This window comes from Petromyzon marinus, chromosome 72 (genome assembly GCF_048934315.1).
Source record: "Petromyzon marinus isolate PM22_M1 ecotype Great Lakes invasive population chromosome 72, UKy_Petmar_22M1.pri1.0, whole genome shotgun sequence".
Lineage (NCBI taxonomy): Eukaryota > Metazoa > Chordata > Hyperoartia > Petromyzontiformes > Petromyzontidae > Petromyzon > Petromyzon marinus.
Window position 1 is genome coordinate 56,741 of NC_133738.1, and position 25,223 is coordinate 81,963.

Genomic DNA, 25,223 nt, shown 5'->3' on the forward strand with positions numbered 1-25,223 from the left:
CGCTCGCAGGTAGCGTTGACTCACTCAGAGTACTCACCTAAAGTACTCACTCAGAGACTCACTCACTCAGAGACTCACTCAGAGACTCACTCACTCAGAGACTCACTCGGAGACTCACTCAGAGACTCACTCAGAGACTCACTCACTCACTCAGAGACTCACTCAGAGACTCACTCACTCAGAGACTCACTCACTCAGAGACTCAATCGGAGACTCACTCGGAGACTCACTCATTCAGAGACTCACTCATTCAGAGACTCACTCACTCAGAGACTCACTCATCGCTCGTACGTAGCGTACTCACACAGAGTGCTCACCTAAAGTACTATGTGTATCTATGTGTGTGTGTGTCTATGTGTGTTTCTATGTGTCTATGTGTGTGTGTGTCTATGTGTGTGTCTATGTATCTATGTGTGTGTGTCTGGTCAAGGCCTATGATACCATCAGTAGGCCTGGGCTCTGGGTTGTTCTTCGTGCTTTTGGAGTACCTGACCCTCTGCTCACGATCATTAAGGACCTTCATGATGGTGAGCGGGCCCGGGTAAAACTACGTGGCCGGGAGTCAGAGCCATTCCCTGTACACCTTGGGGTGTGACAGGGATGTCCTCTGGCTCCCACATTATTTAGCATCTATTTTGACCACGTAGTTCGTGAAGCCTTCAATAGCTGTACCGGGGGAATCTCCATATGGTACAGATATAATGGGAGGCTAATCGATGCCCGGGTGCGGTCAAGGGATGGATCCCTATTGCTCAACCACGTTATGTATGCTGATGATTTGGTAATAGCTGCTCAGTCAGAGGAGGAGTTGGAGACGCTGCTGCTGAGACTGGAGCGTGCCACTAAGAGGTGGGGCCTTACCATCAGCCCCACCAAAACTAAGCACCTGCCTGGGTATTTTGTACCATCGGACACTCCACCCCCACAATTCCCAATCGGTGATGGGGCAGTTGTGGAGAGAGTGGAGAGTTTCCCATACCTGGGCAGTGTGCCCATGACCGGCTCCAGTTTAACAGCAGAGGTCTCACTCCGAATCAGTCGAGCGGCAATATCTTTTCATCGGTTGCGTAACGCTGTGTGGAATCTACCTGGTCTGTCGCTCCGCACTAAGCTTCAGGTCTTCTCGGCCACGGTCATTCCCTCCCTTCTCTACGCTTGCGAAACGTGGACCCCCCTAATGGAACATCTTCGCCGGTTAGAAACATTTAGGCTGGCCTGCCTACGATCCATCCTGGGTTTAACCAGGCTGGATTGTGTGAGGAGCTCACAAATCCTTGAAAGATCTGGGCAAGGTCCCATCGGTGAGCTCCTCCGGCAGGCAAGGCTGCGTTGGCTGGGTCATGTAGCCCGCATGCCCAGCCACCGCATGCCGAAACAGCTTTTGTTCAGCCGGATCGAGGGGGCTAAACGGGCGCGGCACGGGCTAGAGAAGAGATGGAGTGATGTGGTACAGGAGGACGTGGAGCTGAGTGGACTTGCCGATGACCGGTACCAGCGGTGTCAAGATCGGCCTCTGTGGAGGAGGCTCGTGAAGGACGCTACTGGGCAGTTGGAGGCAGTCGCCCTCCAAAACAACGGAGGGCGGAGGAGCGACGCTCACAACAACGAGCGGAGCGCCGGGTGGCTAAAGCACAGCAGGTTGGCACAGTAGGGGGCACAGGTGGTGCATCAGCCAGTCATCTCAGTCAGTCGACCCGTGGCACCTGGGTCTGCCCCGTGACCTCCTGCCAGCGGGCGTTCGACACTTCACGTGGCCTCAAGGTGCACATAGCCTGGCACAAGCGTCGTGGTGACGTCACCGCCACTTAGTGGCGAATGGCGGTTGTTGTTCTGTGTGTCTATGTGTGTGTCTGTGTGTGTGTCTATGTGTGTGTGTGTGTCTCTGTGCGTGTGTGTCTCTGTGTGTGTCTTTGTATGTGTCTATGTGTATGTGTCTCTGTGTGTGTGTCTGTGTGTGTGTCTCTGTATGTGTGTCTGTGTGTGTCTATGTGTATGTGTGTCTATGTGTGTGTGTGTGTGTCTATGTGTGTGTGTCTGTGTGTGTGTCTATGTGCGTGTGTGTCTCTGTGTGTGTGTCTCTCTGTATGTGTGTCTGTGTGTATCTCTGTGTGTGTCTGTGTGTATCTCTGTGTGTGTGTCTGTGTGTGTCTATGTGTGTGTCTGTGTGTGTGTCTGTGTGTCTATGTGTGTGTCTATATGTGTCTGTGTGTGTGTCTATGTGTGTGTCTGTGTGTGTATGTCTATGTGTGTGTCTATATGTGTGTGTGTGTCTATGTATGTGTGTCTATGTATGTGTGTGTCTATGTATGTATGTGTGTGTCTGTCTGTGTGTGTGTCTAGGTTCTTTGAGCGTCTGCACAGCGGTGTAGCGGATGCGGCCATGTTTGAGTACAAGAGGCCTGGCTGGACGTTCCACGCCAAAGGTGACGGGGGTCGGGTGGTGGTTATGATTGTAGTGGTGGTAGTGGTTGTTGTGGTTGTTATGGTTGTTGTGGTGGTGTTGGTGGGTGGTCATGGTGGTAGTGGTGGTTGTGGTTGTTATGGTTGTTGTGGTAGTGGTTGTTGTGGTGGTGGTTGTTGTGTTAGTGGTTGTTGTGGGTGTTATGGTTGTTGTGGGTGTTATGGTTGTTGTGGGTGTTGTGGGTGTTATGGTTGTTGTGGTAGTGGTTGTTGTTGTGGTAGTGGTTGTTGTTGTTGTGGGTGTTATGGTTGTTGTGGTTGTTGTGGGTGTTATGGTTGTTGTGGTAGTGGTTGTTGTTGTTGTGGTAGTGGTTGTTGTTGTGGTAGTGGTTGTTGTGGTAGTGGTTGTTGTGGTAGTGGTTATGGTAGTGGTTGTTGTGGTTGTGGTAGTGGTTGTAGTGGTAGTGGTTGTTGTTTTAGTGGTTGTAGTGGTAGTGGTTGTTGTGGTAGTGGTTGTTGTTGTGGTAGTGGTTGTTGTTGTGGTAGTGGTTGTTGTTGTGGTAGTGGTTGTTGTTGTGGTTGTTGTTGTGGTAGTGGTTGTAGTGGTTGTTGTGGTAGTGGCTGTTGTGGTAGTGGTTGTTGTTGTGGTAGTGGTTGTTGTTGTGGTAGTGGTTGCTGTTGTGGTAGTGGTTGTTGTTGTGGTAGTGGTTGTTGTTGTGGTAGTGGTTGTTGTTGTGGTAGTGGTTGTTGTTGTGGTAGTGGTTGTAGTGGTGGTTGTTGTTGTGGTAGTGGTTGTAGTGGTTGTTGTGGTAGTGGCTGTTGTGGTAGTGGTTGTTGTTGTGGTTGTTGTTGTGGTTGTTGTTGTGGTAGTGGTTGTTGTGGTAGTGGTTGTTGTTGTGGTAGTGGCAGTGGTTGTTGTTGTGGTAGTGGTTGTTGTTGTGGTAGTGGTTGTTGTTGTGGTAGTGGTTGTAGTGGTGGTTGTTGTTGTGGTAGTGGTTGTAGTGGTTGTTGTGGTAGTGGCTGTTGTGGTAGTGGTTGTTGTTGTGGTTGTTGTTGTGGTTGTTGTTGTGGTAGTGGTTGTTGTTGTAGTGGTTGTTGTTGTGGTTGTGGCAGTGGTTGTTGTTGTGGTAGTGGTTGTTGTTGTGGTAGTGGTTGTAGTGGTGGTTGTTGTTGTGGTAGTGGTTGTTGTGGTAGTGGTTGTTGTTGTGGTAGTGGTGGTTGTTGTGGTAGTGGTTGTTGTTGTGATAGTGGTTGTTGTTGTGGTAGTGGTTGTAGTGGTGGTTGTTGTTGTGGTAGTGGTTGTTGTTGTGATAGTGGTTGTTGTTGTGGTAGTGGTTGTAGTGGTTGTTGTTGTTGTGGTTGTTGTTGCAGGTCTGTGGGTGACTCTGCCCGGCCACCACTCTCCATCCCTGACGCTGGTCGGCTCCACAAACTTCGGACATCGCTCAGTGGAGCGTGACCTGGAGGCCCAGCTGTGTATCACTACAGTCTCACCGTCGCTACGGCAACAGCTACACCAGGTAACTACCACTACACTACCACTACACTACCACTATTACACTACCACTATTACACTACCACTACACTATTACTACACTACCACTACTACACTACCACTACACTACTACACTACCACTACACTACTACTACACTACCACTACACTACTACACTACCACTACACTACTACTACACTACTACTACTACTACACTACTACTACACTACTACTACACTACTACACTACTACTACACTACTACTACACTACCACTACACTACTACACTACCACTACACTACTACTACACTACTACTACTACACTACCACTACACTACTACTACACTACTACACTACTACTACACTACTACTACTACACTATTACTACACTACTACTACACTACTACTACACTACTACACTACCACTACACTACTACTACTACACTATTACTACACTACTACTACACTTCCACTACACTACACTACTACTACACTACTACTACACTACCACTACACTACTACTACACTACTACACTACTACTACACTACTACTACACTACCACTACACTACTACTACTACACTATTACTACACTACCACTACACTACCACTACACTACCACTACACTACCACTACACTACTACACTACCACTACTACACTACCACTACTACTACACTACCACTACACTACCACTACTACTACTACACTACTACTACTACACTATTACTACACTACTACTACACTACCACTACTACTACACTACTACTACACTACTACTACACTAACACTACTACTACACTACCACTACTACTACACTACCACTACTACTACACTACTACACTACCACTACACTACCACTACACTACCACTACTACTACACTACCACTACTACACTACTACTACACTACTACTACACTAACACTACTACTACACTACCACTACTACTACACTACCACTACTACTACACTACTACACTACCACTACACTACCACTACTACTACACTACCACTACTACTACTACACTATTACTACACTACTACTACACTGCCACTACACTACTACTACTACACTATTACTACACTACTACTACACTTCCACTACACTACACTACTACTACACTACTACTACACTACCACTACTACTACACTACTACTACACTACTACTACACTGCCACTACACTACTACTACACTACTACTACACTACCACTACTACTACACTACTACTACACTACTACTACACTATTACTACACTACCACTACACTGTTTAACACGTAGGCTTTTGCGACTAATATTATTCGTAATGAAGGTGTTTGGGTGAGATCGTGTTATTGATAAATGTGTCACAACCCCTCCACCACACGACATGGACAATCAGTCAAAAAAATGTCACGTTGACAAAAAGTTTACTACCACCACCCACACCCCGTGTCTCTCTCCCGTGTCTCTCCCCCCCCGTCTCTCTCCCGTGTCTCTCTCCCGTGTCTCTCTCCCCGTGTCTCTCTCTCCACGTGTCTCTCTCCCCGTGTCTCTCCCCGTGTCTCTCTCCACCCGTGTCTCTCCCCCCCCGTGTCTCTCTCTCCCCGTGTCTCTCTCCCCCCCGTGTCTCTCTCTCCCCGTGTCTCTCTCCCCGTGTCTCTCTCCCCGTGTCTCTCTCTCCCCGTGTCTCTCTCTCCCCGTGTCTCTCTCTCCCCGTGTCTCTCTCTCCCCGTGTCTCTCCCCCCCCGTGTCTCTCTCTCCCCGTGTCTCTCTCCCCCCCGTGTCTCTCTCTCCCCGTGTCTCTCTCCCCGTGTCTCTCTCCCCGTGTCTCTCTCTCCCCGTGTCTCTCTCCCCCCGTGTCTCTCTCTCCCCGTGTCTCTCTCTCTCCCCGTGTCTCTCTCTCCCCCCCGTGTCTCTCTCTCCCCGTGTCTCTCTCTCCCCGTGTCTCTCTCTCCCCATGTCTCTCTCTCCCCGTGTCTCTCTCTCCCCGTGTCTCTCTCTCCCCGTGTCTCTCTCTCCCCGTGTCTCTCTCTCCCCGTGTCTCTCTCTCCCCGTGTCTCTCTCTCCCCGTGTCTCTCTCTCCCCGTGTCTCTCTCTCCCCGTGTCTCTCTCTCCCCGTGTCTCTCTCTCCCCGTGTCTCTCTCTCCCCGTGTCTCTCTCTCCCCGTGTCTCTCTCTCCCCGTGTCTCTCTCTCCCCGTGTCTCTCTCTCCCCGTGTCTCTCTCTCCCCGTGTCTCTCTCTCCCCGTGTCTCTCTCTCCCCGTGTCTCTCTCCACCCCCCGTGTCTCTCTCCCCGTGTCTCTCTCCACCCCCCGTGTCTCTCTCCCCGTGTCTCTCTCCACCCCCCGTGTCTCTCTCTCCCCGTGTCTCTCTCTCCCCGTGTCTCTCTCTCCCCGTGTCTCTCTCCCCGTGTCTCTCTCTCCACGTGTCTCTCTCCCCGTGTCTCTCCCCGTGTCTCTCTCTCCCCGTGTCTCTCCCCCCCCCGTGTCTCTCTCCACCCGTGTCTCTCCCCCCCCCGTGTCTCTCTCTCCCCGTGTCTCTCTCCCCCCCGTGTCTCTCTCTCCCCGTGTCTCTCTCCCCGTGTCTCTCCCCGTGTCTCTCTCCCCGTGTCTCTCTCCCCGTGTCTCTCTCCCCGTGTCTCTCTCTCCCCCCGTGTCTCTCTCTCCCCCCGTGTCTCTCTCTCCCCCCGTCTCTCTCCCCGTGTCTCTCTCTCCCCCCGTGTCTCTCTCCCCGTGTCTCTCCCCACCCGTGTCTCTCTCTCTCCCCGTGTCTCTCTCTCCCCGTGTCTCTCTCTCCCCGTGTCTCTCTCTCCCCGTGTCTCTCTCTCCCCGTGTCTCTCTCTCTCCCCCCGTGTCTCTCTCTCTCTCCCCCCCCGTGTCTCTCCCCCCGTGTCTCTCTCTCCCCGTGTCTCTCTCTCCCCGTGTCTCTCTCTCCCCGTGTCTCTCTCCCCGTGTCTCTCTCCCCGTGTCTCTCTCCACCCCCCGTGTCTCTCTCTCCCCGTGTCTGTCTCCACCCCCCGTGTCTCTCTCCCCATCTCTCTCTCTCCCCGTGTCTCTCTCTCCCCGTGTCTCTCTCTCCCCGTGTCTCTCTCCCCCCCGTCTCTCTCTCCCCGTGTCTCTCTCCCCGTGTCTCTCTCTCCCCGTGTCTCTCTCTCCCCGTGTCTCTCTCTCCCCGTGTCTCTCTCTCCCCGTGTCTCTCTCTCCCCGTGTCTCTCTCTCCCCGTGTCTCTCTCTCCCCCGTGTCTCTCTCTCCCCCGTGTCTCTCTCTCCCCGTGTCTCTCTCTCTCCCCGTGTGTCTCTCTCCCCCCGTGTGTCTCTCTCCCCGTGTCTCTCTCCCCCCGTGTCTCTCTCCACCCCCCGTGTCTCTCTCTCTCTCTCCCCCCCCCGTGTCTCTCTCTCTCTCTCCCCCCCCGTGTCTCTCTCTCCCCCGTGTCTCTCTCTCCCCCCCCGTGTCTCCCTCTCCCCGTGTCTCTCTCTCCCCGTCTCTCTCTCCCCGTCTCTCTCTCCCCGTGTCTCTCTCTCCCCGTGTCTCTCTCTCTCTCCCCGTGCCCCCCCCCGTGCCCCCCCCCGTGCCCCCCCCGTGCCCCCCCCCCGTGCCCCCCCCCGTGCCCCCCCCCGTGCCCCCCAGGAGGAGCGGTGTTTGCTGGGTTGGTGCAGCAGCGTCTCTGCAGAGTCGCTGAGTGCTCAGACACGGGGCCTGCGACTCTGGGTCCGCTTACTCAGCCCCCTGCTGAGACACTTCTTCTAACAACTACAACAATCACCACAACCACAACAACAATCACAACAACAACAACAATCACCACAACAACAATCACCATCACCACAACAACCACCACAACAACAATCACCACTACAACCACCATCACACAACCACCACCTTACTCAGCCCCCTGCTGAGACACTTCTTCTAACAACTACAACAATCACCACAACAATCACCACAACAACAACCACTACAACAACAACAATCACAACAACAACCATCACCTTACTCAGCCCCCTGCTGAGACACTTCTTCTAACAACTACAACAATCACCACAACCACTACAACAACCACTACAACAACAACAATCACCACAACAACAATCACCATCACCACAACCACCTTACTCAGCCCCCTGCTGAGACACTTCTTCTAACAACTACAACAACCACTACAACAATCACAACATCACCATCACCACAACCATCACCTTACTCAGCCCCCTGCTGAGACACTTCTTCTAACAACTACAACAATCACCACAACCACAACAACAATCACAACAACAATCACCATCACCACAACAATCACCACAACATCACCACAACAACAACCATCACCTTACTCAGCCCCCTGCTGAGACACTTCTTCTAACAACTACAACAACCACAACAACAATCACAACAACAATCACCACCACAACAACCATCACCTTACTCAGCCCCCTGCTGAGACACTTCTTCTAACAACCACATCCACCACAACAACTACAACAACAATCACCATCACCACAACAACCACCACATCACCACAACAACAACCACAACAACCATCACACAACCACCACCTTACTCAGCCCCCTGCTGAGACACTTCTTCTAACAACAACAATCACCGCAACAACAACTACAACAATCACAACAACTACAACAACCACTACAACAACAACCATCACCTTACTCAGCCCCCTGCTGAGACACTTCTTCTAACAACAACCACAACAACAATCACCACAACAACCACCACAACAACTACAACAACAACCACTACAACAACAACAATCACAACCACAACCACCACCTTACTCAGTCCCCTGCTGAGACACTTCTTCTAACAACAACTACAACGACAACCACAATCACAACAACCACAACAACCACCTTACTCAGCCCCCTGTTGAGACACTTCTTCTAACAACCACCACTACAACAACAACAACCTTACTCAGCCCCCTGTTGACACTTCTAACAACAACAACCACCATCATCACAACAACAACCAGCACAACAACCACAACAACAATCACCACTACAACCACAACAACCATCACCACCTTGCTCAGCCCTCTGCTGAGACACTCCTAGTGGACACAACAACAACCACTACCACCACAACCAGCACCACAACCAGCACCACCACCACCATCATCATCACCACCACCACAACAACCATCATCACCAGCACCACAACCACCACTCAACGACCCACCCAGTGAGCCGTGGTCTCAGCGTTGAGTTTATTAATAAAGTTCAAAATAGGCACTGGGATCTGTCTCCTGCAGCACGGCTGTGGGGTTAGTCTCTGTGTGTGTGTGTCACTGTGTGTGTGTCGGTGTGTGTATGTCAGTGTGTGTAGCGGTTAGCGCGCTGCACTATGAACCTGGCGACCCGGGTTCGATTCCCGCTCACGGCCAACACCAGTGACGATTATCTGAACCGGTCCCGGGCCTCCCCTAGGTCGACTCAGCCTCAAATGAGTACCTGGTGCGGTGTGTAAACATCACCACTGGGGAGACAAAGGCGGTCGGGCGTGGTGCTGGCCACCCACCCCCTCGTGTACCGTTCCGGCCTTCATAGGTGCTCGCTAACAGCACTTGCCCCTACAGTCTGTTACAGGCTATATGGGGGATCTTTATCTTTGTCTTGTCACTGTGTGTGTGTGTCACTGTGTGTGTGTGTGTCAGTGTGTGTGTGTGTGTCTCACTGTGTGTGTGTGTGTGTGTCTCACTGTGTGTGTGTCTCACTGTGTGTGTGTGTCTCACTGTGTGTGTGTGTCTCACTGTGTGTGTGTGTGTGTGTCAGTGTGTGTGTGTCTCACTGTGTGTGTGTGTCTCACTGTGTGTGTGTGTCTCACTGTGTGTGTGTGTCTCACTGTGTGTGTGTGTCTCACTGTGTGTGTGTGTGTGTCAGTGTGTGTCAGTGTGTGTGTCTCACTGTGTGTGTGTGTGTGTCTCACTGTGTGTGTGTCACTGTGAGTGTCAGTGTGTGTGTGTGTGTCACTGTGTGTGTGTCACTGTGAGTGTCAGTGTGTGTGTGTCACTGTGTGTGTGTGTGTCTCACTGTGTGTGTGTGAGTGTGTCTCACTGTGTGTGTGTGTGTGTCTCACTGTGTGTGTGTGTGTGTCTCACTGTGTGTGTGTCACTGTGAGTGTCAGTGTGTGTGTGTGTGTCACTGTGTGTGTGTCACTGTGAGTGTCAGTGTGTGTGTGTCACTGTGTGTGTGTGTGTCTCACTGTGTGTGTGTGAGTGTGTCTCACTGTGTGTGTGTGAGTGTGTCTCACTGTGTGTGTGTGTGTGTCTCACTGTGTGTGTGTGTCTCACTGTGTGTGTGTGTGTGTGTCAGTGTGTGTCAGTGTGTGTGTGTGTGTCAGTGTGAGAGACACTGACACACACTGACAGTGTGTGTCAGTGTCCGTGTGTCTGTGTGTGTGAGTCAGTGTCTGTGTGCGAGTGTGTGGTTAGTCTGTGTCAGTTTGTGTCAGTGTCTGTGTATGTGTGTGTGTGAGTGTCTGTGTGTGTGTGTCTGTGTGTGAGTGTCTGTATGTCTGTCTGTGTGTGAGTGTCTGTGTGTGTATGTCTGTGTGTGAGTGTCTGTGTGTGTGTGTCTGTGTGTGAGTGTCTGTCTGTGTATGTGTGTGTGTGAGTGTCTGTGTGTGTATGTCTGTGTGTATGTCTGTGTGCGAGTGTCTGTGTGTGTATGTCTGTGTGTATGTCTGTGTGCGAGTGTCTGTGTGTGTATGTCTGTGTGTATGTCTGTGTGTGTGTGTCTGTGTGTGTGTGTCTGTGTGTATGTCTGTGTGTGTGTGTCTGTGTGTGAGTGTCTGTGTGTGAGTGTCTGTGTGTGAGTGTCTGTGTGTGAGTGTCTGTGTGTGAGTGTCTGTGTGTGAGTGTCTGTGTGTGAGTGTCTGTATGTCTGTCTGTGCATGCGTCTGTTACTGCTTCACTCGAATCAAACCGAGTCATAATTGGCACCACTTAGCAAGGGGGTTCAGGAATGGTTTCAGTAGCGAAAACTGGGGGAGAGAGAGACAGAGAGAGGTGGGTGGGTGATTGAGTGAGTGGGTGAGTGAGTGAGTGGGTGAGTGAGTGAGTGGGTGGTTGAGTGGGAGAGTGAGTGGGTGGGTGAGTGTGTGAGTGGGTGAGTGAGTGTGTGTGAGTGAGTGGGTGAGTGGGTGAGTGAGTGGGTGTGTGAGTGAGTGAGTGGGTGGTTGAGTGAGAGAGTGAATGGGTGGGTGAGTGAGTGTGTGAGTGGGTGAGTGAGTGTGTGTGAGTGAGTGGGTGAGTGGGTGAGTGAGTGGGTGGGTGAGTGAATAAGTGAGTGAGTGGACGAGTGAGTGGGTGTTTGAGTGAGTGAGTGGGTGTTTGACTGGGTGTTAGTGAGTGGGTGAGTGAGTGCGTGAATGGGTGGTTGAGTGGGAGAGTGAGTGGGTGGGTGAGTGAGTGAGTGGGCGAGCGAGTGAGTGGGTGAGCGAGTGAGTGAGTGAGCGAGCGAGCGAGCGAGCGAGCGAGTGGGCGAGCGAGTACAGTGATCAGAGAGCAATCCTCTCCCCACACGCTCTCCCCACACGCTCTCCCAGCCCCCCACTAATCCTTCCACTCCTTGTGAATCTTGAGGTTCCACTCCCACGAGAGGTGGTCCGTCTTATCGTCGTCGGTGAATTGGCTCCGCAGGCTGTAGTTGCCCCGTGCCAGCATCCCACGCGGAGCTTCCTCTGGAGGAGTCACAAACTCGTGCTCAGCCACGCGGGGACCATAACTACCCACCATGTAGTTCGCCTTGTCCACTGCACGCACACACACACACACAGGGGTGGGTGGGTGGGTGGGTGAGTGGGTGGGTGGGTGAGTGAGTGAGTGGGTGGGTGTGTTGGTGAGTGAGTGAGTGGGTGAGTGGGTGGGTGGGTGAGTGGGTGGGTGGGTGAGTGGGTGAGTGAGTGGGTGGGTGGGTGAGTGGGTGGGTGAGTGAGTGGGAGAGTGGGTAGGTGAGTGAGTGAGTGGGTGAGTGGGTGGGTGGGTGAGTGGGTGAGTGAGTGGGTAGGTGAGTGGGTGGGTGTGTTGGTGAGTGAGTGGGTGAGTGGGTGGGTGAGTGGGTGGGTGGGTGGGTAGGTGAGTGAGTGGGTGGGTGAGTGAGTGGGTAGGTGAATGAGTGAGTGGGTGGGTGTGTTGGTGAGTGGGTGGGTGAGTGAGTGAGTGGGTAGGTGAATGAGTGGGTGAGTGAGTGGGTGGGTGGGTGTGTTGGTGAGTGAGTGAGTGGGTGAGTGGGTGGGTGGGTGAGTGGGTAGGTGGATTAGTGGGTGAGTGAGTGGGTGGGTGAGTGGGTGGGTGAGTGGATGGGTGAGTGAGTGGGTGGGTGGGTGAGTGGGTGGGTGAGTGGGTGGGTGGGTGAGTGGGTGGGTGGGTGAGTGGGTGAGTGAGTGGGTGGGTGAGTGAGTGGGTGGGTGGGTGAGTGGGTGGGTGAGTGGGTGGGTGAGTGAGTGGGTGGGTGAGTGAGTAGGTGATGAGTGAGTGGGTGGGTGAGTGGGTGAGTGGGTGGGTGGGTGAGTGAGTGGGTGGGTGAGTGAGTGGGTGACTGAGTGAGTGGGTGGGTGAGTGGGTGGGTGGGTGGGTGAGTGAGTGGGTGGGTGAGTGGGTGAGTGAGTGGGTGGGTGGGTGAGTGAGTGAGTCGGTGAGTGAGTAAGTGAGTGGTGAGTGAGTGGGTGAGTGAGTGGGTGAGTGAGTGGGTGAGTGAGTGAGTAAGTGGTGAGTGAGTGGTGAGTGAGTGGTGAGTGGATGAGTCAGTGAGTGAGTGGGTGAGTGAGTAGGTGAGTGAGTGAGTGAGTGGTGAGTGAGTGGTGAGTGAGTGAGTGGGTAGGTGAGTGGATGAGTCAGTGAGTGAGTGGTGAGTGAGTGAGTAGGTGAGTGAGTGAGTGTGTGAGTGGTGAGTGAGGGGTGAGTGGATGAGTGAGTGAGTGAGTAGGTGAGTGAGTGGTGAGTGAGTGGGTGAGTGAGTGGGTTGGTGAGTGGTGAGTGAGTGGGTGAGTGAGTGAGTGGATGAGTGGGTGAGTGTGTGAGTGAGTGGTGAGTGAGTGGGTGAGTGAGTGGGTGGGTGAGTGAGTGGGTGAGTGGGTGAGTGAGTGGTGAGTCGGTAGGTGAGTGAGTAGGTGAGTGAGTAAGTGGTGAGTGAGTGGGTGAGTGAGTGGTGAGTGGTGAGTGGATGAGTCAGTGAGTGAGTGAGTGAGTAGGTGAGTGAGTGAGTGTGTGAGTGGTGAGTGAGGGGTGAGTGAGGGGTGAGTGAGTGAGTGGGTGAGTGGGTGAGTGAGTGAGTGGCTGAGTGAGTGGATGAGTGAGTGGTGAGTGTGTGAGTGAGTGGGTTGGTGAGTGGTGAGTGAGTGGGTGAGTGAGTGAGTGGATGAGTGGGTGAGTGTGTGAGTGAGTGAGTGGGTGAGTGAGTGGTGAGTGAGTGAGTGGGTGAGTGAGTGGTGAGTGAGGGGTGAGTGAGTGGTGAGTGAGGGGTGAGTGAGTGAGTGGGTGAGTGAGTGAGTGGTGAGTGAGTGGTGAGTGGTGAGTGAGTGGTGAGTGAGTGGTGAGTGAGTTGGTGAGTGAGTGGGTGAGTGAGTGAGTGGGTGAGTGAGTGGTGAGTGAGTGGTGAGTGAGTGGTGAGTGAGTGGGTGAGTGAGTGAGTGAGTGGTGAGTGAGTGGTGAGTGGGTGAGTGAGTGGGTAGGTGAGTGAGTGGGTGAGTGAGTAGGTGAGTGAGTGAGTGTGTGAGTGGTGAGTGAGGGGTGAGTGAGGGGTGAGTGAGTGAGTGGGTGAGTGGGTGAGTGAGTGGGTGAGTGAGTGAGTGGGTGAGTGAGTGAGTGGCTGAGTGAGTGGATGAGTGAGTGGATGAGTGGTTGTGTGTGAGTGTGTGAGTGAGTGGGTGAGTGGGTTGGTGAGTGGTGAGTGAGTGGGTGAGTGAGTGGATGAGTGGGTGAGTGTGTGAGTGAGTGAGTGGGTGAGTGAGTGGTGAGTGAGTGAGTGGGTGAGTGAGTGGTGAGTGAGGGGTGAGTGAGTGGTGAGTGTGAGGGGTGAGTGAGAGTGATGAGTGGGGTGAGTGGTGAGTGAGTGTAGTGAGTGAGTGAGTGGTGAGTGAGTGGGTGAGTGAGTGGATGAGTCAGTGACTGAGTAGGTGAGTGAGTGGTGAGTGAGTGGGCGAGTGAGTGAGTGGATGAGTGGGTGAGTGGGTGAGTGGGTGAGTGAGTGGTGAGTGAGTGAGTGGTGAGCGAGTGTGTGAGTGGTGAGTGGTGAGTGAGTGAGCGAGTGTGTGAGTGGGTGAGTGGTGAGTGAGTGAGTGAGGGGTGAGTGGTGGGTGAGTGAGTGGGTGAGTGAGTGGTGAGTGAGTGAGTGGTGAGTGAGTGGTGAGTGAGTGAGTGGTGAGTGAGTGAGTGAGTGGTGAGTGAGTGAGTGAGTGGTGAGTGAGTGGTGAGTGAGTGGGTGAGTGAGTGGGTGAGTGAGTGGTGAGTGAGTGGTGAGTGAGTGGGTGAGTGAGTGAGTGAGTGGTGAGTGGGTGAGTGAGTGAGTGGTGAGTGGGTGAGTGAGTGAGTGGGTGAGTGGGTGTGTGAGTGGGTGAGTGAGTGGGTGAGTGAGTGGTGAGTGAGTGAGTGGTGAGCGAGTGTGTGAGTGGGTGAGTGGTGAGTGAGTGGTGAGTGAGTGGTGAGTGAGTGGTGAGTGAGTGAGTGGGTGAGTGAGTGGTGAGTGAGTGGTGAGTGAGGGGTGAGTGAGGGGTGAGTGAGTGGTGAGTGAGTGAGTGGTGAGTGGTGAGTGAGTGGTGAGTGAGTGGTGAGTGAGTGGTGAGTGAGTGAGTGAGTGGTGAGTGAGTGGTGAGTGGAGTGGTGAGTGGTGAGTGAGTGGATAAGTGAGTGAGTGGTGAGTGGGTGAGTGAGTGGGTGAGTGAGTGGTGAGTGAGTGGTTGAGTGAGTGGGTGAGTGAGTGAGTGGGTGAGTGGTGAGTGAGTGGTGAGTGAGTGGTGAGTGAGGGGTGAGTGAGTGGTGAGTGAGTGAGTGGTGAGTGAGTGGATGAGTGGGTGAGTGTGTGAGTGAGTGTGTGAGTGAGTGAGTGGGTGAGTGAGTGGTGAGTGAGTGGTGAGTGAGTGGTGAGTGAGTGAGTGAGTGGTGAGTGAGTGGTGAGTGAGTGGTGAGTGAGTGGTGAGTGAGTGGTGAGTGAGTGGTGAGTGAGTGGGGTGAGTGGGTGGGTGGGTGAGTGGGTGTGTGTGTGAGTGAGTGGTGAGTGAGTGAGTGGTGAGTGAGTGGTGAGTGAGTGGTGATTGAGTGGGTGAGTGGGTGGGTGAGTGGGTGGTGTGTGTGAGTGAGTGAGTGGTGAGTGAGTGGTGAGTGAGTGGGTGAGTGAGGGGTGAGTGAGTGGTGAGTGAGTGAGTGGTGAGTGAGTGGTGAGTGAGTGGTGAGTGAGTGAGTGGTGAGTGTGTGAGTGAGTGGTGAGTGAGTGAGTGAGTGGTGAGTGAGTGGGTGAGTGAGTGAGTGGGTGAGTGGGTGAGTGGATGAGTGGGTGAGTGAGTGAGTGAGTAGTGAGTGGTGAGTGAGTGAGTGGTGAGTGAGTGGTGAGTGAGTGAGTGGTGAGTGAGTGGTGAGTGTGTGAGTGAGTGGGTGAGTGAGTGAGTGTGTGGGTGGGTGAGTGAGTGAGTGTGTGTGTGAGTGAGTGGTGAGTGAGTGAGTGGTGAGTGAGTGGTGAGTGAGTGGTGAGTGGTGAGTGAGTGGGTGAGTGGGTGGGTGAGTGGGTGTGTGTGTGAGTGAGTGAGTGAGTGGTGAGTGAGTGGTGAGTGAGTGGTGAGTGGTGAGTGAGTGGTGAGTGAGTGGTGAGTGAGTGGTGGGTGAGTGGTGAGTGTGTGAGTGAGTGGTGAGTGAGTGAGTGGGTGAGTGAGTGAGTGGTGAGTGAGTGGTGAGTGAGTGAGTGGTGAGTGAGTGAGGGGTGAGTAAGTGGTGAGTGAGTGAGTGAGTGGTGAGTGGGTGAGTGAGTGAGTGGTGAGTGGGTGAGTGAGTGAGTGGGTGAGTGGGTGTGTGAGTGGGTGAGTGAGTGGGTGAGTGAGTGGTGAGTGAGTGAGTGGTGAGCGAGTGTGTGAGTGGGTGAGTGGTGAGTGAGTGGTGAGTGAGTGGTGAGTGAGTGGTGAGTGAGTGGTGAGTGAGTGAGTGGTGAGTGTGTGTGGTGAGTGAGTGGTGAGTGAGGGGTGAGTGAGGGGTGAGTGAGTGGTGAGTGAGTGAGTGGTGAGTGGTGAGTGAGTGGTGAGTGAGTGGTGAGTGAGTGGTGAGTGAGTGAGTGAGTGGTGAGTGAGTGGTGAGTGAGTGGTGAGTGGTGAGTGAGTGGATGAGTGAGTGAGTGGTGAGTGGGTGAGTGAGTGGGTGAGTGAGTGGTGAGTGAGTGGTGAGTGAGTGGTGAGTGAGTGGTGAGTGAGGGGTGAGTGAGTGGTGAGTGAGTGAGTGGTGAGTGAGTGGGTGAGTGAGTGGGTGAGTGAGTGAGTGGGTGAGTGGTGAGTGAGTGGTGAGTGAGTGGTGAGTGAGGGGTGAGTGAGTGGTGAGTGAGTGAGTGGTGAGTGAGTGGATGAGTGGGTGAGTGTGTGAGTGAGTGTGTGAGTGAGTGGGTGAGTGAGTGGTGAGTGAGTGGTGAGTGAGTGGTGAGTGAGTGAGTGGTGAGTGGGTGGTGAGTGAGTGGTGAGTGAGTGGTGAGTGAGTGAGTGAGTGGTGAGTGAGTGGTGAGTGAGTGGGTGAGTGGGTGGGTGGGTGAGTGGGTGTGTGTGTGAGTGAGTGGTGAGTGAGTGAGTGGTGAGTGAGTGGTGAGTGAGTGGTGAGTGAGTGGTGAGTGAGTGGGTGAGTGGGTGGGTGAGTGGGTGTGTGTGTGAGTGAGTGAGTGGTGAGTGAGTGGGTGAGTGAGGGGTGAGTGAGTGAGTGAGTGGTGAGTGAGTGGTGAGTGAGTGAGTGGTGAGTGTGTGAGTGGGTGAGTGGGTGAGTGGATGAGTGGGTGAGTGAGTGAGTGAGTAGTGAGTGGTGAGTGAGTGAGTGGTGAGTGAGTGGTGAGTGAGTGGTGAGTGAGTGGTGAGTGTGTGAGTGAGTGGGTGAGTGAGTGAGTGTGTGGGTGGGTGAGTGAGTGAGTGTGTGTGTGAGTGAGTGGTGAGTGAGTGGTGAGTGAGTGGTGAGTGAGTGGTGAGTGAGTGGGTGAGTGGGTGGGTGAGTGGGTGTGTGTGTGAGTGAGTGAGTGAGTGGTGAGTGAGTGGTGAGTGAGTGGTGAGTGGTGAGTGAGTGGTGAGTGAGTGGTGAGTGAGTGGTGGGTGAGTGGTGAGTGTGTGAGTGAGTGGTGAGTGAGTGAGTGGGTGAGTGAGTGAGTGGTGAGTGAGTGGTGAGTGAGTGAGTGGTGAGTGAGTGAGGGGTGAGTAAGTGGTGAGTGAGTGGTGAGTGAGTGGTGAGTGAGTGGGTGAGTGAGTGAGTGGTGAGTGAGTGAGTGGTGAGAGAGTGGTGAGTGAGTGGTGAGTGAGTGGGTGTGTGTGTGAGTGAGTGAGTGTTGAGTGAGTGGTGAGTGAGTGGTGAGTGAGTGGTGAGTGAGTGAGTGGGTGAGTGAGTGTGTGAGTGGTGAGTGAGTGTTGAGTGAGTGGTGAGTGAGTGGTGAGTGAGTGGTGAGTGAGTGGTGAGTGAGTGGTGAGTGAGTGAGTGTGTGAGTGAGTGGGTGAGTGAGTGAGTGAGTGGTGAGTGAGTGGTGAGTGTGTGAGTGGTGAGTGAGTGGTGAGTGAGTGGTGAGTGAGTGGTGAGTGAGTGGTGAGTTGAGCTCACCTTTCACTCCCTTGCGGTGAGTGTGCTGAATGTAGCGGAGCCCAGAGACGATCTCACGGTTCACCTGCAGACACCACGCAGACAGCTACAGCTACCACAGCTACAGCTACCACAGCTACAGCTACTACAGACACAGCTACCACAGCTACAGCTACCACAGCTACTACAGCTACAGCTACCACACCTACTACAGCTACCACAGCTACCACAGCTACCACAGCTACCACAGCTACAGCTACCACAGCTACCACAGCTACAGCTACCACAGCTACAGCTACCACAGCTACCACAGCTACAGCTACCACAGCTACAGCTACCACAGCTACCACAGCTACAGCTACCACAGCTACAGCTACCACACCTACTACAGCTACCACAGCTACAGCTACCACACCTACTACAGCTAGCACAGCTACAGCTATTACAGACACAACTACTACAGCTACCACAGCTAATACAGCTACCACAGCTACAGCTACTACAGCTACCACAGTTACTACAGCTACCACAGCTACTACAGCTACCACAGCTACAGCTACCACAGCTACAGCTACCACAGCTACAGCTACTACAGACACAGCTACTACAGACACAGCTACCACAGCTACCACAGCTACAGCTACCACAGCTACAGCTACCACATCTACAGCTACTACAGACACAGCTACCACAGCTACTACAGCTACCACAGCTAATACAGCTACTACAGCTACCACAGCTACCACAGCTACTACAGCTACCACAGCTACCACAGCTACTACAACTACCACAGCTACAGCTACCACATCTACTACAGCTACTACAGCTACCACAGCTACTACAGCTACAGCTACTACAGCTACCACAGCTACTACAGCTACCACAGCTACCACAGCTACCACAGCTACTACAGCTATCACAGCTACAGCTACTACAGACACAGCTACTACAACTACAGCTACCACAGCTACTACAGCTACAGGTACCACAGCTACAGGTACCACAGCTACTACAGCTACCACAGCTACAGCTACCACAGCTACAGCTACCACAGCTACAGCTACCACAGCTACCACAGCTACCACAGCTACAGCTACCACAGCTACCACAGCTACTACAGACAGCTACTACAGCTACCACAGCTACAGCTACCACAGCTACCACAGCTACAGCTACCACACCTACTACAGCTACCACAGCTACAGCTACTACAGACACAGCTACTACAGCTACCACAGCTAATACAGCTACAGCTACTACAGCTACCACAGTTACTACAGCTACCACAGCTACTACAGCTACCACAGCTACAGCTACCACAGCTACCACAGCTACAGCTACTACAGACACAGCTACTACAGACACAGCTACCACAGCTACCACAGCTACAGCTACCACAGCTACAGCTACCACACCTACAGCTACTACAGACACAGCTACCACAGCTACTACAGCTACCACAGCTACTACAGCTACTACAGCTACCACAGCTACCACAGCTACTACAGCTACCACAGCTACTACAGCTACTACAACTACCACAGCTACAGCTACCACATCTACTACAGCTACTACAGCTACCACAGCTACTACAGCTACAGCTACTACAGCTACCACAGCTACTACAGCTACTACAGCTACCACAGCTACCACAGCTACTACAGCTATCACAGCTACAGCTACTACAGACACAGCTACTACAACTACAGCTACCACAGCTACTACAGCTACAGCTACCACAGCTACTACAGCTACTACAGCTACCACAGCTACTACAGCTACCACAGCTACTACAGCTACCACAGCTACTACAGCTACAGCTACCACAGCTACTACAGCTACCACAGATACCACAGACACAGCTACCACAGCTACAGCTACCACAGCTACTACAGCTACCACAGCTACAGCTACCACAGCAACAGCTACCACAGCTACCACAGCTACAGCTACCACAGCAACAGCTACCACAGCTACCACAGCTACAGCTACCACAGCAACAGCTACGACAGCTACAGCTACCACAGCTACAGCTACCACAGCTACAGCTACCACAGCTACAGCTACCACAGCTACAGCTACCACAGCTACCACAGGTACAGCTACCACAGCTACTACAGCATCCACAGCAACAGCTACCACAGCTACAGCTACAACAGCTACTACAGCTACCACAGCTACAGCTACCACAGCTATAGCTACTACAGCTACAGCTACTACAGCTACCACAGCTACTACAACTACAGCTACTACAGCTACCACAGCTACTACAGCTACCACAGCTACTACAGCTACTACAGCTACTACAACTACCACAGCTACAGCTACCACATCTACTACAGCTACTACAGCTACCACAGCTACTACAGCTACCACAGCTACTACAGCTGCAGCTACTACAGCTAACACAGCTACTACAGCTACTACAGCTACCACAGCTACTACAGCTACTACAGCTACCACAGCTACTACAGCTACCACAGCTACAGCTACCACGTCTACTACAGCTACTATAGCTACCACAGCTACTACAGCTACCACAGCTACTACAGCTACTACAGCTACAGCTACCACAGCTACTACAGCTACCACAGCTACAGCTACCACAGCTACTACAGCTACTACAGCTACCACAGCTACAGCTACCACAGCTACAGCTACCACAGCTACCACAGCTACTACAGCTACTACAGCTACCACAACTACCACAGCTACTACAGCTACTACAGCTACTACAGACACAGCTACTACAGCTACCACAGCTACTACAGCTATCACAGCTACAGCTACTACAGCTACTACAGACACAGCTACTACAGACACAGCTACTACAGCTACTACAGACACAGCTACTACAGCTACCACAGCTACTACAGCTACTACAGCTACCACAGCTACTACAGCTACCACAGCTACTACAGCTACCACAGCTACTACAGACACAGCTACCACAGCTACTACAGCTACCACAGCTACTACAGCTACTACAGCTACCACAGCTACAGCTACCACAGCTACTACAGCTACCACAGCTACTACAGCTACCACAGCTACTACAGCTACTACAGCTACAGCTACCACAGCTACTACAGCTACCACAGCTACCACAGCTACTACAGCTACCACAGCTACAGCTACTACAGCTACCACAGCTACCACAGCTACTACAGACACAGCTACTACAGCTACTACAGACACAGCTACTACAGACACGGCTACCACAGCTACTACAGCTACAGCTACTACAGCTACCACAGCTACAGCTACTACAGCTACTACAGCTACCACAGCTACTACAGCTACTACAGACACAGCTACTACAGCTACCACAGCTACTACAGACACAGCTACTACAGCTACCACAGCTACTACAGACACAGCTACTACAGCTACCACAGCTACTACAGACACAGCTACTACAGCTACTACAGACACAGCTACCACAGCTACCACAGCTACTACAGCTACAGCTACTACAGCTACTACAGACACAGCTACTACAGCTACAGCTACTACAGCTACTACAGACACAGCTACCACAGCTACTACAGCTACAACAGACAGCTACAGCTACCACAGCTACTACAGACACAGTTATCGATTCAGCTGTCATGACTCACCCGCCTGTCCGCCCGCCCACCAACCCACTCAATGAATCACCCACTCAATCGCCCACCCACTAACCCACCCACCCACCCACTTAATCACCCACTCAATCGCCCACCCACTAACCCAACCACCCACTCACCCACCCACTCAATCAATCGCCCACCCACTAACCCAACCACCCACTCACCCACCCACTCAATCAATCACCCACTCAATCGCCCACCCACTAACCCACCCACCCACCCACTTAATCACCCACTCAATCGCCCACCCACTAACCCAACCACCCACTCACCCACCCACTCAATCAATCGCCCACCCACTAACCCAACCACTCACTCACCCACCCACTCAATCAATCACCCACTCAATTAATCACCCACTCAATCGCCCACCCACTCACCCACCCACCCACCCAATCGCCCACCCACTCAATCGCCCACCCACTCACCTTGAAGCTGATCTTGATACGATATTCAACGCCTTCCTTGAGGACGAACGCTTGCTTCTTAAACGCCTCCAGGTCTCCTACACATCACCACCATCATCACCATCATCACCATCATCATCACCATCATCATCATCACCATCATCATCATCACCAGCACAATCACCATCATCACCATCATCACCAGCATCACCAGCACAATCACCATCATCATCACCAGCACAATCACCATCACCATCATCATCACCACCATCATCATCATCATCACCAGCACAATCACCATCATCACCATCATCACCAGCATCACCAGCACAATCACCATCATCATCACCAGCACAATCACCATCATCACCATCATCACCAGCATCACCAGCACAATCACCATCATCACCAGCACAATCACCAGCACAATCACCAGCACAATCACCATCATCACCAGCATCATCACCACCATCATCATCATCATCACCACCATCATCATCATCACCACCATCATCATCACCCACACAATCATCACCATCATCACCAGCACAATCACCATCATCATCACCATCATCACTTGCTTCTTAAACGCCTCCAAGTCTCCTACACATCATCACCATCATCACCATCATCACCAGCACAATCACCATCATCATCACCAGCACAATCACCATCATCACCATCATCACCATCATCACCAGCATCACCAGCACAATCACCATCATCACCATCATCACCAGCACAATCACCATCATCATCACCATCATCACCAGCATCACCAGCACAATCACCATCATCACCATCATCACCATCATCACCAGCACAATCACCATCATCACCAGCACAATCACCATCATCACCATCATCATCATCACCATCATCACCATCATCATCATCACCATCATCACCATCATCACCATCATCATCACCATCATCACCACCATCATCACCATCATCACCATCATCACCACCATCATCACCATCATCACCATCATCATCACCAGCACAATCACCACCATCATCATCATCACCACTTGCTTCTTAAACGCCTCCAGGTCTCCTACACATCATCATCACCATCATCATCATCACCAGCACAATCACCATCATCACCATCATCATCACCATCATCACCATCATCACCATCATCACCATCACTATCACCAGCACTATCACCATCATCACCATCATCACCAGCACAATCACCACCATCATCATCACCACCACTTGCTTCTTAAACGCCTCCAGGTCTCCTACACATCATCATCATCACCATCATCACCAGCACAATCACCATCATCACCATCATCACCAGCACAATCACCAGCATCATCATCATCACCACCACTTGCTTCTTAAACGCCTCCATATCTCCTAATCATCATCACCAGCAGTGAGTGGGGTGAGTGAGTGGGCGAGCGAGTGGGCGAGCGAGCGGGTGAGTGAGCGGGCGAGTGAGTGGGTGGGCGAGTGAGCGAGCGGGCAAGTGAGTGGGCGAGCGAGTGGGCGGGCGGGCGAGTGGGTGGGCGAGTGAGCGAGCGGGTGATTGAGTGGGCGAGTGAGCGGGCGGGCGATTGAGTGGGCGAGTGAGCGGGTGAGCGAGCGGGCGGGCGATTGAGTGGGCGAGTGAGTGGGCGAGCGAGTGGGCGGGCGGGCGAGTGGGCGGCCGAGTGGGTGGGCGAGTTAGCGAGCGGGTGATTGAGTGGGCGAGTGAACGGACGGGCGATTGAGTGGGCGAGTGAGTGGGCGAGCGAGCGGGCAGGCGGGTGAGTGGGTGGGCGAGTGAGCGAGCGGGCGATTGAGTGGGCGAGTGAGTGGGCGAGCGAGTGGGCGGGTGGGCGATTGAGTGGGCGAGTGAGCGGGCGGGCGATTGAGTGGGCGAGTGAGTGGACGAGCGAGTGGGCGGGCAGACGAGCGGGTGAGCGAGCGAGCGGGTGAGCGAGCGGGTGAGCGGGCGAGCGAGCGGGCCTTACCGGTGAGGTCCAACGTGAGCGGTTCCGGTGCAGTGCTGCAGATGAGGGTGAGGCGAGTCACCTGAAGATTGGGAACGCTGGGGTCTGGGGAGGGCGTGAGAGAGAGAGAGGGGGGCCGAGAGAGGGAGACGTTTTAAAACAAAACAAATCTACGCTGGGGTCTGGGGAGGGCGTGAGAGAGAGAGAGGGGGGCCGAGAGAGGGAGACGTTTTAAAAAAAACAAATCTACGCTGGGGTCTGGGGAGGGCGTGAGAGAGAGGGGGGCCGAGAGAGGGAGACGTTTTAAAACAAAACAAATCTACGCTGGGGTCTGGGGAGGGCGTGAGAGAGGGAGGGGGGGGCCGAGAGAGGGAGACGTTTTAAAAAAACAAATCTTCGCTGGGGTCTGGGGAGGGCGTGAGAGAGAGGGGGGCCGAGAGAGGGAGACGTTTTAAAAACAAAACAAATCTTCGCTGGGGTCTGGGGAGGGCGTGAGAGAGAGGGGGGCCGAGAGAGGGAGACGTTTTTAAAACAAAACAAATCTACGCTGGGGTCTGGGGAGGGCGTGAGAGAGAGGGGGGCCGAGAGAGGGAGACGTTTTAAAAAAAACAAATCTACGCTGGGGTCTGGGGAGGGCGTGAGAGAGAGGGGGGCCGAGAGAGGGAGACGTTTTAAAACAAAACAAATCTACGCTGGGGTCTGGGGAGGGCGTGAGAGAGAGGGGGGCCGAGAGAGGGAGACGTTTTTAAAACAAAACGAATCTCGGGTGCCCATTTCGACATCCAAGCCAGACCGAGAGCACAGCTACAAGCGGACGCCTGGCCACACGTCACCGGCGGCGATTCCTCCCGTTAGGGAGTCGCTTGGCGCTGAACATCGGAGTGGCAGGGCCGTGGCTCAAAGCTGGAGCCTGTCTGTCTCTCCCTGTCTGTCTGTCTCTCCCTGTCTGTCTGTCTCGCTGTCTGTCTCTCTCCCTGTCTCTCTCCCTGTCTGTCTCGCTGTCTGTCTCTCCCTGTCTGTCTGTCTCGCTGTCTGTCTCTCTCTCCCTGTCTCTCTCTCCCTGTCTCTCTCTCCCTGTCTCTCTCTCCCTGTCTCTCTCTCCCTGTCTCTCTCTCCCTGTCTCTCTCTCCCTGTCTCTCTCTCCCTGTCTCTCTCTCCCTGTCTCTCTCTCCCTGTCTCTCTCTCCCTGTCTCTCTCTCCCTGTCTCTCTCTCCCTGTCTCTCTCTCCCTGTCTCTCTCTCCCTGTCTGTCTCCCTGTCTGTCTCCCTGTCTGTCTCGCTGTCTGTCTCCCTGTTTGTCTCCCTGTCTCTCTCCCTGTCTCTCTCCCTGTCTCTCTCCCTGTCTCTCTCCCTGTCTCTCTCTCCCTGTCTCTCTCTCCCTGTCTCTCTCTCCCTGTCTCTCTCTCCCTGTCTGTCTCCCTGTCTGTCTCCCTGTCTGTCTCGCTGTCTGTCTCCCTGTTTGTCTCTCCCTGTCTGTCTCGCTGTCTGTCTCCCTGTTTGTCTCTCCCTGTCTGTCTCCCTGTCTGTCTCCCTGTCTGTCTCCCTGTCTGTCTCCCTGTCTGTCTCTCCCTGTCTGTCTCCCTGTCTGTCTCCCTGTCTGTCTCGCTGTCTGTCTC

The 25,223-nt window shown here is 53.3% G+C and overlaps 2 protein-coding genes across 3 annotated transcripts in view; one reads left to right on the plus strand and one right to left on the minus strand.

Moving 5' to 3' along the window:
• LOC142906908 (CDP-diacylglycerol--glycerol-3-phosphate 3-phosphatidyltransferase, mitochondrial-like) lies at window positions 1–9,120 on the plus strand. The gene is made up of 4 exons (XM_076055622.1): window positions 1–9; window positions 2,341–2,423; window positions 3,772–3,920; window positions 7,498–9,120. The coding sequence occupies exons 2-4, from the start codon at window positions 2,381–2,383 to the stop codon at window positions 7,615–7,617; spliced, it is 312 nt and encodes a 103-aa protein (XP_075911737.1). The 5' UTR covers window positions 1–9; window positions 2,341–2,380; the 3' UTR covers window positions 7,618–9,120.
• The window catches only part of LOC142906907 (rho GDP-dissociation inhibitor 1-like), a 21,906-nt gene continuing 5,760 nt past the window's right edge, over window positions 9,078–25,223 (minus strand). For both annotated transcript variants that reach the window (XM_076055620.1, XM_076055621.1), the window contains exons 2-5: window positions 23,630–23,713; window positions 21,678–21,754; window positions 17,639–17,702; window positions 9,078–11,637 (exon numbers count right to left, since the gene is read on the minus strand). In XM_076055620.1, coding sequence (XP_075911735.1) covers window positions 11,438–11,637; window positions 17,639–17,702; window positions 21,678–21,754; window positions 23,630–23,713 — 425 coding nt within the window. In that variant the 3' untranslated portion in view covers window positions 9,078–11,437. The remainder of the gene's footprint in view (window positions 11,638–17,638; window positions 17,703–21,677; window positions 21,755–23,629; window positions 23,714–25,223) is intronic.